Source organism: Alosa pseudoharengus, unplaced genomic scaffold (assembly GCF_046254945.1).
Source record: "Alosa pseudoharengus isolate Yale_2024_CS ecotype anadromous, Long Island Sound unplaced genomic scaffold, YU_APseudo_1.1 YU_APseudo_1.1_scf_4, whole genome shotgun sequence".
Lineage (NCBI taxonomy): Eukaryota > Metazoa > Chordata > Actinopteri > Clupeiformes > Clupeidae > Alosa > Alosa pseudoharengus.
This window is the reverse complement of record NW_027468774.1, coordinates 42,777,428-42,793,826: the sequence shown is the minus strand read 5'-3', so window position 1 is coordinate 42,793,826 and position 16,399 is coordinate 42,777,428. Positions and strand designations below refer to the sequence as shown.

The following is a 16,399-nucleotide window of genomic DNA, read 5'->3' as shown; positions in this document are numbered from 1 at the left end:
CCCAAGACAAATCTCAGTTTGAACATCTAATTGTAGTCCAATCTGTATATTTATCAACGCAGATATTTCTGCCAACGCATATTCCCTTTAGTGACCTCGAGACACGGAGATCTTTGTAAAAACTCGCTGGGTTTCTCCTTTAAGGGGTTTTGTTTCGTAGTGTCACATGTCTTTTTAATATGGGGTTTGTATGTAAATGCAGAGAGGTAGTCTACTACCTCAGAAACAAGTAGGCTAATCAGAAGAATAGGACAACGTTTTGCTTTTGAACATGCACTGATCTGATCTCTTCGAAAACATCAAATGGTCACTCACAACTACATTAACCAGCATGCGTCACACAAACCCAAAAAGGAAGTTACAAGCGGGAACGCGGAAACTACACTAACCTACTGCCTACCAACCTACCTAAGGAGAGACTGATATCATTTGAACGGTAAACTGTTTTTGTGTACATTTCCAGTGAGAATTTTAGATTAATGTTGTGTTCACAGCCGTGTTCGTCACGAAGGAGAATCATGAATTATATCACATCAGAATTTAAGGTCCTCCTGTTAGGTTACAATGAAACAAGAACTGTTTGTCACCTGATTCAACCACCACATAATCCCCTTCTGGTTCAAATTCATCCCTCCCATCCCAACTGTTTTTAAAAGCGGTTATATTTGTCGTACCCATAGTGCTTTGACCAGAATATCGTCATTAAGGACAAGTAATGTTAGGACACTCACTCACAGTAGCCTAGTTGGCTATGCTTCATCATGTTATTTATTAAGCCCAAGAGGACCTAGAGGCTCCCATGGTGTAGGAAGGCCTAGCCTATTGCAGAACACAAAAAATCACTATATTTTTCATCCTAGTTTAACATATCAGGACACCATCATCAACACCTGGCAGCACAACTGTCAAAAAGCACCATTATAATTTCTTAATGACATTGTATCAGTTGTATTGAAGTTTACACTACGTGCATTTTTATTGCAGTCTCACAAAATATGAGGCAATAGTTTGTCCTCTGGCCGATTTAATGATTTGCACTCCTTTGAGTTACAAGAGTTACTGATGTGATTGTGTGCTCATTCTGCCTTTGGAAGCCATGGCCAACAGCAGAAAGGTGGTGGTGTTCCCGTCATCCGCAGAGCTCGGCCCCGTGTTGGCCCAGCTGGTGTGCGATCGGGCGCAGAAGGCCCTGAGCACTGGAAGGGGTCAGTTCTCCCTGGGTCTGTCCGGGGGCAGTTTAGTGTCCATGCTCAGCAAAGAGCTGCCTGCCCAACCTGGTCTGGACTACAGCAAGTGGATGGTGGGCTTTTGCGACGAAAGAGTGGTTCCTTTTGATGACGCAGAAAGCACCTATGGACTGTACAAAGTATGTGTACTGATTATTCTGTTTGCAGTATACTTTGATTAGAAAAGGGTTTTATCCTAGAAAAATGATGTGATTTATCACAGGTTTTATTCACTTTACTTTTCAAACCGAAATTTTGTAAAATGTTTGATGGAATATATTACAGAATCAACTTTTCTCCAAAATCAACATTCCAGATGAGGGTATTTTAGCAATAGATCCCTCTTTACCCGTGGAGGAGTGTGCAGAAGATTATACTCACAAATTAAATCAGGTAAAGTCATAAAAACTCCTGCTGTTTAGATATTTCAAAAAAGTTTTATTTGTGCTTTTTATAGCATTTTACACCTAGTAATAACATCATTGTTTGAGTTAATAGTTCAGTGTAGTTCAATGCTTCATTGTCCTGCTCTGTGAGCAGGTCTTCCCCAATGAGGACGTTCCAGTGTTTGACATGCTGCTGCTGGGAATGGGGCCGGATGGACACACATGCTCCCTGTTCCCCGGTCATCCCTTACTACAGGTCTGTCATCATCATTGTTGTTGAAGAGGCGTCTTTGTCTTCCTATAGCTACCAGGCTTACTATCCAACAGATAACAGATGTCCTTTCCAAATACCAACAACAGCAGAATTGTACTGATAAAAACCTCAAAAAAGCTAGCTAGCTTAGTAACTTTATTTGAGCAGTTATGTTGGAAGACATCATGCTGTGATTTCAGTACATTTGTGTGGAATTTTAATGATATATTGTACAAGATGAGATGTGCATTTAAAAAAAAATCAAAGGCCCAGTGCTCTCATTCTTACATGCTTGATCCTATATGAAAAGGAAAGAAGTAAACTTGACAGGCCAGAATATGCCAATGCTACAGCGGCCCTCTAATCATTGACATTGGCACTGGCACCTTGGCATGTCATTATAGGCTACACAGGGTTGACCGAGTTGTCAGCAAATGCTGCCTCAGTGTACTCTGCTGAGTAGGTCTTGTGGAAATGTGGAAGAGTCGATACTATAGGGAGACACGGACACAGCGAATAGGTTTACAAGCCCTAACTCGGGGAAACTTTAATCACCGTAAACTTAGCTCGCATGTCAGTTTAAAGGTACACACAAGTCGTGTCAGCGAACGTCATCAGAATACGACACAGTAAACAGTACACAACAACTCAACAGATAAAAGCGCAGGCTGTGACTGCAACAATACCATTCAAGTGAGCACGTAATGGCTGGCTGTGAATTATGAACAACGTGGTGCCCCTACACATGGATCATTTTATGATGCCAATCATGAAAGAATTAAATGTTTAAAATGAAAAGGGCTGGGAATTGTGGAGAAATAGGGCCATGGTTTGTTAAAAGACTGGTTTATTAAAAGACTGGAGCACACTGATTCAACTTGCAGTCTTTACTTAGTGTAAACAAAAAACGACTAATGTTTTGACACCACTGTGTCTTCATCAGAGTCGAGGGCTATGGTTGGTTTTGGACTAAAGTTGGCTTGCACATTTTCATCATGATGGTCATGAATGTATCTTTTAGCTCAACCACAATGGTAATATAATGAGAGAGCATAGGGTAAATTTGTTCTCATGTTGTCCATTTTAGTTATCCTCGTCCAAAGGGAAACCGTTTTTTGACAGAATGCACACCATGTACCAGTACACCCATCTTATGTTACTGAACTAAAGTTAGACTTGAGTGCTTCCATACGTACATTATAGAATTCTCGTAACATAATTTGTGGGCAAACGAGCTTTATGATTTAAACACCAAATGAGGAGACCAGAGGTAAACTCAATCATTATATATATTTCACTCACTCATTATATATTTCAATCATCGTATCCAACTCCTCCTACAAATGTACAGTAAATATTCTGTAAATAGTGGTATGGACTGAGCATTTAGGGATTGCATAACATGTATAAATGGTGCTATAGATTCTTTGTCTCTGTGGCAGCTGAAGCTAAAGTTTCTCTTCAGTAAATGCAGTTAAGTTTGGACCTGGGCCATACAGGCTGGGCGTTTGTCTCCCACTAGCATGTCCAATCACGCATCCAGCGATGTGACTCCTGCCACGTCAATGATATTTAAAATGCAGAACTATTAGGCCGCAAGTAGTGTGATAAAATAAGTGGGGGAAAAAAGTGCAAAGAAATCTGACCTAAATATTTTGATGTTTATGTAATATTATTTATTATTATACATATATTTTGTAATGTATAATACAAAGATGTAAAGAATGTAAAAAAAAAAGCGTAAATAGCTATGAATGTAAAAGGTTAATTATGTAAAATGTACTCACAATTTTTCAGGAGACCCAGAAGATAATCGCCCCCATCAGTGACTCCCCAAAGCCTCCCCCTTGCCGTGTGACCATGACCCTCCCTGTGGTGAATGCGGCTCGCTCTGTGGTGTTCGTGTCCACAGGAGGGAGCAAAGCACCTGTGTTGAAGGTATGTGGGCTGCTTCATACTGCCTTCCCGCCACATTTCTTTGGTGTGCAGTAGGTGTATGAGAGATGCACATCAGGGGAAATGTATTTCGGGCCTTTCCTACAAGCTTGGTGGAGCTACAGTACATCATCGTATGTAAAATTGAGTTTTCAAACTTATTAGCTCTCCATCGAGTAAAAATGGTCATTGCAGAACAGAGTTTATATATGGGGGCAGCCGTGGCCTACTGGTTAGGGCTTCGGACTTGTAACCGGAGGGTTGCCGGGAATCCCGACCAGTAGGAACGGCTGAAGTGCCCTTGAGCAAGGCACCTAACCCCTCACTGCTCCCCGAGCAGGCAGCTCACTGCGTCGGGATTAGTGTGTGCTTCACCTCTCTGTGTGTTCACTGTGTCCTGAGTGTGTTTCACTAATTCACGGATTGGGATAAATGCAGAGACCACGGGATCAAAAGAGTATATATACTATATAGCCCAGATCCAAAAATAATAAATTATCTGTCTGTTTTTTTTTTTATTTTGATCATAAATCATACAAGAATAGCAACAGAACAACTTCTGTTTGCCTTTGACAGGAAGTTCTGGAGGGTGGTGAGGGCCCAGCCCTCCCAGCGGCACGCGTTGCCCCCAGTCACGGAGAGCTGCTCTGGCTCGTGGATGAGCCCGCAGCAGCCTCCCTAACCCTGGAGGTGGAGAGACCTGGGCCTGGTGCCAAACTGTGATATCAAACAGCGCGCTGGTGAAGCACTTACAGACAACACTAACTACGCGCCTCTTAACACTGGTAATTGACTGATATTACAGTGTAGCCTACTAGGGCAATGATAACATGTAATACATGCATTTGTGGGAGACTACTGTAAGTAGGAACTGATTCGAAGGAAGTTTAAACTGTAGATCAGAATTGTTTGCGGAGGTTGTGGACCACAAATAAGTGAAGGTTTGAAGAACTTTGTTTACAAAGTGACTGATCCAATCTGGCCTGCCCAGGTGGTCTGCTTACCTAGTGAGTGTTCAATAAGTTGTCTGCCTATATGTGCAATATGTTGTCTGCTCATCTAGTGAGTTTAAAATAAACGAGTTACTGAATATCGGTGTCAGTGTTGTCATTGGGTTTTTTGGGTGCAACTCTGTGATATTTCTTCCTTAACTTTTTAAGATGGACAGAATAACAGGTTTACGGAACAGTTTAACCACCTTGTAGAGTAGAGCTACAAGCCTATTTCTAACTGCATAGGCAACATAATTATTTTGTAGTCTACAATGAAATCCCTGATTCCAGTAAGGTCTCTGGTAAATTGGTCTCACATGACAGCAGTGTTTGATTCATGGCACTAGATGAAAACCGTCTGGGATCACCACTCCTCCTAGGGGTGGGAACTGCTAACTGACGCTCCTCACTCAGTAGCATACTGCATGACATTACCTTTAACATCCATTTTGTACAGCAATCCCTTTAACTGTGTCTTAAGACGTGAGATCACCGAGCAACTTGCAGCGTTGTCAATGAACTCCGTATTTCTGTCGGTTAAAGAAATTTCTCATTTGAGAACTTTCAAATTTGGGATTACTCTCGTTTTATCATTGTGACACTGCATCGGATACATCCTCTGTAACCTTTTTCTTCTACAATGTACACGTTTGCTTTGCTAGTGCTTACTTTGTTATCGTCTTTAAAGTTAGAGGAAGTCCAAGGATACTTTCCAGAGGAACGCTGGAACCCTGAATCTCCGCTCCTTGCACCTAGAGTTCTTATAGCTCTCATCTGTCGCAATTCGGAACATTCATTATCATATTTTCTAGGAACTATTGAACGTCTGAACTATCCAAAAGATCGCATTGCGATGTGGTAAGTTGCTGGAGAACGGGAATCATGTTACGTAGGCTATGCAATCTGTCTGGTTTCAACACGTCCGAATATGCACTGGAAAGCTTTAACATAATACACAAGCAGTATGCAACTTTTCTTGCTGAGTCGTTTAATTAAGATTCATTCAATTCAATAGTCATATAATGTGGGTGAAATGTTCATGCAACTTATTTTTCCATGAAGGTATTAGCTTGTCCTGCGGATAAGCTGAGGAAAAGTAATTAGATAGCCTGCAGTGAAATACACATACCTACCACATCATCAGTTTACATCTAGCCAACTTCCTCTACTGTAGCTACTTATCTGCTTATTAAATAACAAACTTGAGTTCTGTCCGCACACAAGTTAACCAGTTCCTTCCCCTGTTTTGGTCCTTATAGTTGTTTAGTCAGTGGCTTTTTTTTTTAACCCTACTCAATTCCTTCCTCTCATCTCCTTTCCACGTAGCACAGTTGGTGTATGATAATGCCATGCATGCACTACTTGGAGTGGCAAAAGCTATGTTGCTTATTCTTAACTGATATTACCTTCACGTGGGCAATTTTTTCCATCACAGTCTTAATTTGTAAAAAAAAAAAGTGCCGAATTAGACATGCAACTTGCAGAAATGGAGCTGACAAATAGAGTAGGCCTCTAAACATTCAAATAGGGCACACAATGTTATGAATTTGTGAAATGATAAAGTTGTGACTGAGTTACTATACTTGTTTACCAGATGGTTGCAAAACAAAATTATCAAGGATTTGTGCTGTCCTATCCAGAGACTAATTCAGGAACACATTGAAGTAACAGAGCTGAATAACTTAAATCAGATGAACAAGGAAGACACCAACAAGCGCACACTGTTCTGAGCGAATATAGGCCTACAGAACGGCCTTGTCAGCAGCACCTCTGTCATTACTTAGCTCATCATAGATTATTTTGAAGTTATGAACAAATTTCACTTACTTATTGTGACTGCTTTCTCCATGTTTGATCAGTGAATGGGCTTTCAGTGACTGGATGTTTGAAAGAGATGTGGGAATTAAGCTGAAGGCTTTTGTAAACATCTACCGCAGCTGGCTGTATGACCTCAGCCAACAATGGAGTCTCACAGCTCCTCACAGGCTGCACACAGACACCCTTACTGGCTCCTCACAGAACAGGCCCCAATAGCCTGTTCCTGATGGAAGGAATGTCTGTCTCATTTTTCAGAGAAATCACTTAAGATTGCCCTGAAGATATGAGTTACTTTTGCATGCTGGCCTATATACGTTATCAGTGTGTGATCTCTCAGTCCCCAAATCAAAAGTGGGGATTGGACATCTGATGCACATGCTTCCAATGTTCTACGCACCCTGCATGCCTTGTAACATCTTTCCCCCCTCTGTATATGAACATGTTTGTAAACATTTAAACAGTTGTAAACACAGCTTTTCTAACAAGCTATTGCTGTGTGATGATGGAGGGAAATCAAGGGGAAAATGGGGCGTAGACAGGAAGAGCAAGAAGTGTAGCCTAGTGCTAAACAGCCATGGAGCAGCATGGATGGGATGGGTATTACATCAGCTCACCACTCTGATTATCATGGCTTTTGGCCATGAGTGCTGCTGCTGTACACGAGGGAGAAGTGAACCGTTTATTTCAGAGTCTGTGGAAGAGACCAACTGGACCTGCTCAGGCTAATGATGTGAACCGATATGAACCAAACTTTCAAGGGTGGCCTTGGAACATTGATGGGACTTTCCCTTCCCTGTGAGAATCAAAGCTATTGTTTCTCGTCACTGACATTCACATGGGCCTTTGGTCCTATGAGTCCGGTTGCTTACAAGCGGGCTGTGGCACTAGAGTAGTGTAGAGTCCAGTAGGGAAAACGCGATACTTGTGGGAGAAGGTGAACGCAGAGTCTGAGAACATGACCCAGTCAGTGTCTATTGTGTCACGTCTGAGTGAATGGCTGTTCCCGCTGCCACACTGCAGCTGACACATTGGAGCCGTAACTTCAAACCAGGTCAGGCTTTTCACAATGAGTCTCGGGACCTGGTTTCTTGAGGCAGCCAATATCCTGTATGAGTTCATATTGATGCTTCTGATGCTGCAAAGTTAGGAGCAATTCTGCAGAGTGTAGACATGCAGTAGCTTTGACATCACTATCCTGTCACTGTCAGGTCTGCCATTCACCTGTCTGGGCACATACACCTTTCAGTTCCATGGATACATCTGAATAATATTTTCTCAGTGGACGTGAATAAGATCTATACTCATAATCTGTATGGTGCCTTGTGACTGTGAGCTATACCAGCTTGTAGTTTCTGCTATATCATATGCAATAGAGTAGACATGATCAGCGCTACCACTGTCCTAGCCCCCAGAGGAGGATTTGCTGCAGTAGTGTCACTAGCTGACAGCGTTCATTGAAAACTGCCCACATCCCTTACCCTTAAAACCTACTCATGATTTCTGTACATGTGATTTCAAACTTTTGGAGAGTGTGATGGATCAATGTATTATAGGAATATTTAGTACCCCACTCAGTCTACCTTGCTTTTGAGGTACCCAGGTGGATTCCTGGTATCTTTCTTACATCTCCAAATTTATGCTTGAATTCTTAGTTCTAACAAGTTTGGCTGTGGTCTGTTTGAATTGGCTGCAATGATGGCATTTGGGAGGAGTAGTCACATCTTTCCTTTCACGGTGCATATGGCCAGCTATGGACTACAGCCAAGGCTTAGATCTATTACATTACTACCAGGTACTATCATTTAGCTATTTAAAATTACTTTCCAAATTTAGATGAGTTATTTCATATTTTATTCACATTTACATTCCATACACATTAAGTGGGCTAAATAAGTAATAATACTATAAGTATGGACACCGTGTCCAAGTGGCATTCTTTGGTTGCCATTCTTTCGGCCTCTAATCCTGCTCTCCTTTGTTCAGCGTGGTAGAAATTTGAAGGGCCAGAATTGAATAGAACATGCAGACCTTTGAGTGACTGGGTGTTCCAGTGTGCGGAGCCTGGCCACAAGCCACAATGTGGATTACACTGCTGCCATGCCAAGTTTGCCATGCCACACCGAGGCTGGTTTAGCATGATTCAAACTGTTGGTCTCCTGTCTGCATTCTCTATATCTGCACTTCATCATATACTCACAGAAGCTAAAGTGTCAACATTCATATAACTGGTCACTATTGACTTTACTCTATTTTATTCAGAGTGAACAACACGTTTCGCATACAGCGTACTCAGGTTCACTCAGGTATTGTCTGAGCTCTCAGGTGTGTCTGAGAGCTCAGACCATACCTGAGCGAACCTGAAGATGCTGTATGCGAAACACGTTGTTCACTCTGAATAAAATAAAGTCAATAGTGTGCGGTAGAGTGTTATTATTGCCATTTAAGTGTGTTCCTGCAACCTACTGCACCTAACCAGGCTGTGCATGGACCCTGGGTTGATCTGGAATGTTCATATAACTGGTATTACTGTTTTGTTTTATGAGGCATTGTCCTCGTACTATATGCATTATGTGCTGCTGCATCTGCTGTGCTTAGTTTGCATGTGTTTCTGTATGTTAACAGGGTGGCCACAGACCACAATGTGGACAACACTACCGCCCTGCTGAGAGACTGGCTCATCAAAGTGCAGAAGTCATACCATTCAGTGGAATGGAGACCTCTAGAGCATCCCAGGTGTGTTCTTAGCAGTTTCATCCCAAATACTGAACCAGTAGGATGTTTGATTAAAGCCTTCAGACATTGCATTAATGCTGTGTTGCATTTTCTGTGCCGTTGCTTTTTCCAGCTCTTTTCAAGATGAGGAGGGGCCAAAGCATTGGTCCAATCTACGTTACGCCTATGTGATGAAACTACGGCAAGCAGCATTGGAATCTGCCAGGGAGATGTGGGCTGACTACTTCATGGTAGTGTGCAGCTTCGAGGCTAGACAAATTGCATGGATACGAGCAGTTCCCTCTTTTTCTTCTCCTGTTGTTTTTAATTCCCCTTGCTGATTCTCAGTTTTCATAAGCTGTGATGTGAAATCAAAAATGTGGAGGAGGTGGATAACCTTTCCACCATCTTGTAGTGGTGGTGCATTTGGAACTGTCTAAATTTGATAGCAATTCTTTGTAAGAATGAAACAGGATTATGAACCTTACACCTTACAGAGTGGCAACTAACTAACTATTTTAGGACACACTGAGATGTCTAAGCCAAAGAGGATGTGATTTTTGGCTAGAATAATTCCACTTCTCTCAATTCCACTTTTACTTTATAGTCTGAACGAAACACTCACTGGTGTTTTAAGCCCCCACCGTCGACTTCAGGGCAGCGCTGCGACCATCGACTAACCCTAACCTTAACCCTAACCCTAACCTTAACCCTAACCCAAACCCCTGCCTTACCCTAGTGCCTTCCAGGCAGCGCTGCCTGGAAGACAACGTTGGGGGCTTAAAACACCATGTAATGAACGAAACTTCCCTCTAAGAACTCGATTTGTTCTGCTGCATCTTTTGTCATGGGCTGTTTACCATGTCATTGCGTGATATTTTTAAAGAATTTTCCAGATTGTTTACTTCACTTGTAATACGGCTATAAGTGCAAGGGAAATTATGAGATGCACGTGGATGTACACAGATGGATATCTCGGTTGTGACTAGCAAGGTAACCCACTTCCTCTCTCTCTTCAGCATATTGACTGTGACAACCTCTTGACGAACCCTGATGTCCTGTGGAAGCTCATAAATGAAAACAAGACCATCATCGCTCCAATGCTGGAGTCCAGGGCTGCATACTCAAACTTCTGGTGTGGGATGACCATACAGGTACCATGATGTGGTCAGACTGTTGTTTAATTGATTGTGTTGGGCTTATTTCTATACCTGAAAACGGAAAACCTGAAGAAAAATGTTTCATCTCCTCTGTTTACGAGCCTATACATTCTATATGTTGTACATGCTACTGTATGTAGCTCCACTTGTATAGATGAGGACATCATGAACATCATGATTGCCAGCAAGCGAACATGTTGAAAATGTAAAATATCTAGCATAACACTTTGGAAATTATGTGGTTTAGCCCTTGGAACAAAGGGTAGATTATCAGCATCATCATGAACCCTTGAAATAAATCTGAATCCCTGATCCTTGTGTTGCTTGCCCCCTCCCCACTCTGCAGGGATACTACAAGCGCACCCCTGCCTACATACCCATACGGAAGCAGGCCCGGAGGGGCTGCTTTGCCGTCCCCATGGTCCACTCAACATTCCTGATTGACCTGAGGAAGGAGTCCTCCAGAGAGCTAGCCTTCCATCCCCCACACCCAGAGTACAACTGGGCCTTTGATGACATCATAGTGTTTGCCTTCTCTGCTCGCATGGCAGGTAAAAATACTCAAAGAATGGAGATAGATAGATACTTTATTGATCCCCAAGGGGAAATTCAAGAGGAATGGATGCAGCAAGACTCTATAGGAGGCTTCAAATGTCATTGTAACAAATTAGTGCAAAGATTATTTAAATTTTTTGCAATGTGGAATGGAGTGAATATGTGAGGCAGACACTATTGTCTCAATGCATTCCCCCTCTGTCTGCCTTTCTATCAGATGTTCAGATGTTCGTGCTTAACCGTGAGACATACGGATACTTCCCCGTACCACTGCGTGCTCACAACACCCTCAGGGATGAAGCGGACAGTTTCATTCACTCTGTTTTGGAAGTTAACGGTGAGAGTAATAGTGGTTTAGTTGCAGAGGCTTCAGTAATAGTCCATTCTTTGAACATTTCTCCCTACTACTGTATATTCTAACCCAATCAAACAAAAAATAAATAATTATCATCATAATAATCATAATTGTTTTTGTTAAAAACATTTTTATGTTGTATATTGTAGTGAAGCACCCTCCCCTCGAGCCCTCCAAATACCTGCCTCTTCCCGTCAGGCAGCCAGACAAACTTGGCTTTGATGAGGTGAGTTACCAACCCCGACCACTTTGGCATGCTGCCATATCTATTCCTATGGGTCCTGGTAGAGCAGGGTGTTAACAATATCACTCTTCAATACTAACGTAAGAGCAGCCTGGGTAAACCATGTGTTAAATGAGTATGTTTAAAATGCAAGTGTTATGTGAATGTAACCGGACCAAGACCATGGGTACCTTGGGATCACATTAAAGGAACACGCCAACATGAGAAATTATGAAATTAGCATGTGTAAACATGTAAGTAGAACAATGTTTGAGTTATTTTGTCATCTTTGGGAGATAGGCTAGTTGGCACAGCCCACCTCAATGAGCTATGCTAACCTATGTTAACAGTGGGTGACTGAGTTACTGCACGCACATACACGAGAAGGGTATGTATCATCTTATCTAACTCTGAGGGAGATGGTGAATGAGCTAATTTCCCAAAATGTTGGCGTGTTCCTTTTTAAAGGAACTTAAAAGTTACTTAAAAGTTACTTTGGATGAAATGGATGAATTTGTAAACACCTGATTTTCTGTCTGGTCTGTCCAGGTATTTATGATAAACCTGCAGCGACGGGCAGACCGCCGGGAGCGCATGCTGAGGGCCCTGCGTGAGCAGGAGATCGACTGCAAGGTCATCGCAGCCGTGGACGGGAAGTAGGTTGCTCAGTCTGCCCATTGATGGAAATTTCCCTGTCTGTGTGCCCAAAGGGTACACACATGGTTTGCTTTGGAGTTTTAGTAGCTGGTTGGAAAACTTTTTTTCACTTCCTTTCAACAATTTAGGTTCCCTAAAGAGAATGTTCTGTTGAACCACATGAACCTTGAGTGGAGGGTCTGTGACACTGTTTAATTAATTAAATGCTTCCTTTCTTTTATCCAAAGTACAATTTTTTTTTATTTTTTTTTATTTCTGATACTAAGACAATGGGTTGAATTTTAGTGCTCTTTTACAAAGTAGTTGAAAGCTGAACTGCTGTTCCAGTGCTGCTTTGTGCCATCCTATCATCTTCTACTGCTTTTCATGTGTTGTGGTGTTCAGTTTTCAGTACAACTTAACCCACTACAACCTATTAATTCTTTGCACCGTCCCATCACAATGGTCCGAAGATCAGCTTTTTCGTAGCTTTTCTTAATTGTTGTTTCCGTTGGGAACCACTGCGCAGTCCCAATGAATGACTAGAAGTACTAAAATAGTAAATAAACTACATTCTTGCACTTTTCTAACATTGTTGAGTTCCTAAAATAGTTCCTAAACTAGTCATTGTAGTGGAAAATCTCTTTATCGGTCTGCCTCTTGTGGTTTTCTCACTTTGTCCCCAGAGCAATGAATGTCAGTGAGGTCCATGATATGGGCATCCATATGCTGCCAGGCTACAATGACCCGTACCATGGCCGGCCTCTCACTAAGGGAGAACTGGGCTGCTTCCTCTCCCACTACAACATCTGGAAGGAGGTAGGAGAAGACTTGCATGCCCAGCAGGTTCAGCTGTAGTGTGTATATACAACTAAAACCTTGTTTAGAAATGGCCTGTGTGTGTGTGTGTGTGTGTGTGTGTGTGTGTGTGTGTGTGTGTGTGTGTGTGTGTTTTCAGATTGTGGAGCGTGGCCTGAGAACCTCACTGGTGATTGAGGACGATCTGCGCTTTGAGGTGTTCTTCAAGCGCCGACTGCAGAACCTCATGATGGAGATTGAGAGTGAAGGCCTTGACTGGGACCTCATGTAAGTTGGAACTGTAATATCAGCTTGTAATGTCTTCTATTTCCTGTCCCTATTGTCTGTCCTATACTATTGTAGAGTATTCCACTGCCAGTATCTGCTACAGTATAACATAATATGGTGTAATAATAATTGTCTAAATAAATCCCACTAATTTTTCCACCCCCAATCGTTATTTTTTACACCTCTCTGTCCTCTCAGTTACATCGGCAGGAAGCGGATGCAGGTGGATCACCGTGAGAAGGCCGTGCCCAATGTCCACAACCTGGTGGAGGCCGACTACTCCTATTGGACACTGGGATACATGATGTCGCTGCAAGGGGCCAAGAAACTCCTAAAAGCTGAGCCTCTGAAGAAAATGTTACCGGTTGATGAGTTCCTGCCCGTCATGTTCAACAAACATCCTGTGTGAGTTCATTGTTCATTCTTCCTGATTCTTCTCACCTCGTAGTCTAATGCAGGGTTTATTTTTAGCTGAGTTGCAACACAGGCATTATTGTTCATGTACATGTGTGTAGTTACTGTAAACATGTAACCCTATTAAAACCTTCTAGCATTTCCTTTAAAGGTGCTCTATGCAATGGGTAACGTCATTTCTGTTCAACTTTCAATTCTGTCAAACAAAAGAGAGCTAGCTCGCTACTCCCTCCCCCTCCCTCCCATGCAATTGAAACTCTCCTAAACGTGCAAATCTTCGGTGATTGGCTGGAAAAGTTTGTTATGTTTTTATAGTCCAGGCTGGACCAAGTTGTTTTGGAGCCTGGGCTGTCCACAGAGACTGCGTTTTATTACAGTGTATTCAGGGCACAGGCAGCTAGCGAATGGTGAGGTGATGTTTGCAGTATACTGTGATAAAAAAATGTTTTAGCTTAGAAACCTCGTAACACCGCTTAGAGCTCCTTTAAAGAAATGTCCAGGTTGCTCTGTAGTTGTTATCATTCGGCATCAGTTTCTCATGCGGCTGACTCGAAATTTTTAAGTACACCATGTGTACACGGCTGCACAGGTCGCTATATTCGTGGTATTTGTGTTCTCGTTGATATTCGTGTTTCCCATCTCATCCACATCCTGGATACTGACTCTCTATCTGCTGTCTGTGTCGGCCCACTGCAGCAAGGACTACATGGAGCACTTTGAGCCGCGGAACCTGAAGGCGTTCTCCGCCGAACCGCTGCTGGTGTTCCCCACCCACTACACGGGCGACCCGGGCTACATCAGCGACACAGAGACGTCCACGGTGTGGGATAACGACAAGGTCCGCACGGACTGGGACCGGGGCCGGGGCCACTCGTCCAAGACCAAGGAGCAGGCAGAGATCAGCACAGAGGCGCAGAACTCAGACGTTCTTCACTCGCCACTGGACAGGACTGCACGGGAGGAGCTATGAGCTAAGTCGCAGGACAACGACAAGAGCCTGAACCTGAATGTTGGACTTAACGCCCAGTACAACCTTTGAATGCCTCTTTTTTTATTTGTCCCAGTATTGGGAATTGGATTGTTACATGGGCCTTTTTTTAGCTTGAATGGATTTGGAAAGGGATCCAGTTTTGAGGTCATTGTGTTAGTATGTAAAGCCATATGAATTTGGGATAGATACTACAGTACAAGTTCCAAAATAGTTTCAATATTGAAAATGATCCATCCTTTCGACCAGCATACAATCACTTCCTCTCTGAGGACATTTACTGTTTTACATGTTTTTAGATCAGCTGTGCAATCGTCAAAGTGACTGCTCTAACCTTGTAATCTAGTGGTGCTATTTTTTCCCATTGTGCTTTACATGGGTATGCTTTGGGAATTTCTTGTCAGTTCTGTTATTCTTTTTAGGTCAAGTCAGTGTGCAAATATCTTCCTTGGGATAAACTCAATACAATGCAGCCTCGGTCCCTTAAACCAAACTTGAGATTGAGAATAGTTTTTATATGAAAGTCAGTGTGATCTGGCCATTAGCCTAATGGGGATGAAGGGAATAGAGAAGGCAACATTATACCATGATGCCTCAGCACTTCCAGCTAAAGTGCACCGGTAAGATATAGAGATGAGAGGCCAACAACTTTATTATTCAGCCGGTCTAAAGCAGCCGTCTCTCTCTGGCCTCAGGCTGTGGTATAGAGATGAGCGCAGGCCAACTCACATCTTTAATGATACCGTTCCCAGCTTTGTCGGCAGACTGACGCCAGAAGCACAGGACCAACCACTGTAAACACTCCTCGCTTGTAAGAGAGCCAATTAAGAGAGCAATAAAATTCCCACTCAAGATTCCTCAGAACCAGTCTCAAACCTCCTCGGTGTCTGAGCGGCGTGGGTAGCTGTTTGTGGAAAGGGTGTGATATATTAGATGTACTGCTGTTGAGCACAATAGGCTAAATTGGGACTTTCATAATGCTTTTTGGGCTGGGATAGTGGGTGTTTTCTTTTGAGACTATTTTGAGAAACACAGGACCAGACTGGGCTTCATATTGCATAGGTTTTTTGTTGTTGCTTTTTTCACATGGTAATTTTTGCTGTGCAAATTGCAGTTCTCACTTCACATTGTATCAAGCTGTGCATTCATACTTAAATACATTATAAAGTGTTTTGTAAAAAAAAGTTACTTTGCTTATTTTAGAGTGTCGGTGGATCTGGGGCACCCAATAGATCATGACATTGTCATCTTTCTTGGTAACTTTTCTCATTTCATAGTGCGGAGTGTTCATTTTCTACACTGTATATATTGTCTGTATATATTCTTTGCAATAATAATAGAGTCTGCTAAACACATTTCTGACCTTAAACCTCAAGTGTAACACCCTTTATGCCAAAAAAGGACAGCATACAATTAAACAAAACTGCCCCAGCCCAAGTGAATCTTTAGGGTTTCACTTTAACGAGTTCCTTATAGTGGTTCATTTGTTGTGGATACGATAATGTTAACACCCCACTCTGCAGGGGGAAATGTCAACAGTGACTAATGAGGAATTGCAGTATTGCTTAAACCTGATTCGTCAGCTTTGATTTTGACCATGTCAAAGGAGAATGGTGTCAGATGTGTGTACTTCTTTACAGTTGTAGAGAAGTGGAAAGCA

At 42.5% G+C, this 16,399-nt stretch overlaps 2 protein-coding genes across 2 annotated transcripts; both read left to right on the top strand.

The window, feature by feature from the left end:
• Positions 1-141: 141 nt before the first annotated feature.
• On the top strand, positions 142-4,890 carry pgls (6-phosphogluconolactonase). Its single transcript, XM_076266437.1, has 6 exons — positions 142-436; positions 1,095-1,366; positions 1,512-1,619; positions 1,767-1,868; positions 3,663-3,803; positions 4,377-4,890. The coding sequence occupies exons 2-6, from the start codon at positions 1,097-1,099 to the stop codon at positions 4,521-4,523; spliced, it is 768 nt and encodes a 255-aa protein (XP_076122552.1). The 5' UTR covers positions 142-436; positions 1,095-1,096; the 3' UTR covers positions 4,524-4,890.
• Positions 4,891-5,258: 368 nt separating this feature from the next.
• Positions 5,259-16,158, top strand: colgalt1a (collagen beta(1-O)galactosyltransferase 1a). The gene is made up of 12 exons (XM_076266406.1): positions 5,259-5,650; positions 9,233-9,343; positions 9,456-9,573; positions 10,342-10,476; positions 10,829-11,033; positions 11,255-11,374; positions 11,542-11,618; positions 12,165-12,271; positions 12,938-13,070; positions 13,210-13,337; positions 13,536-13,742; positions 14,448-16,158. The coding sequence occupies exons 1-12, from the start codon at positions 5,433-5,435 to the stop codon at positions 14,719-14,721; spliced, it is 1,833 nt and encodes a 610-aa protein (XP_076122521.1). The 5' UTR covers positions 5,259-5,432; the 3' UTR covers positions 14,722-16,158.
• The last annotated feature ends 241 nt before the right edge of the window (positions 16,159-16,399 follow it).

What these genes read in the sequence shown, in the direction of transcription:
- colgalt1a (XM_076266406.1), top strand. Translation starts at nt 5,433, where the DNA reads ATGTACACGTTTGCTTTGCTAGTGCTTACTTTGTTATCGTCTTTAAAG. An exon ending in AAAGATCGCATTGCGATGTG is followed by an intron (nt 5,651 to 9,232) that starts GTAAGTTGCTGG and finishes GTATGTTAACAG; the next exon opens with GGTGGCCACAGACCACAATG. An exon ending in TGTGGGCTGACTACTTCATG is followed by an intron (nt 9,574 to 10,341) that starts GTAGTGTGCAGC and finishes CTCTCTCTTCAG; the next exon opens with CATATTGACTGTGACAACCT.
- pgls (XM_076266437.1), top strand. Translation starts at nt 1,097, where the DNA reads ATGGCCAACAGCAGAAAGGTGGTGGTGTTCCCGTCATCCGCAGAGCTC. An exon ending in ATACTCACAAATTAAATCAG is followed by an intron (nt 1,620 to 1,766) that starts GTAAAGTCATAA and finishes CTCTGTGAGCAG; the next exon opens with GTCTTCCCCAATGAGGACGT. An exon ending in GCAAAGCACCTGTGTTGAAG is followed by an intron (nt 3,804 to 4,376) that starts GTATGTGGGCTG and finishes TGCCTTTGACAG; the next exon opens with GAAGTTCTGGAGGGTGGTGA.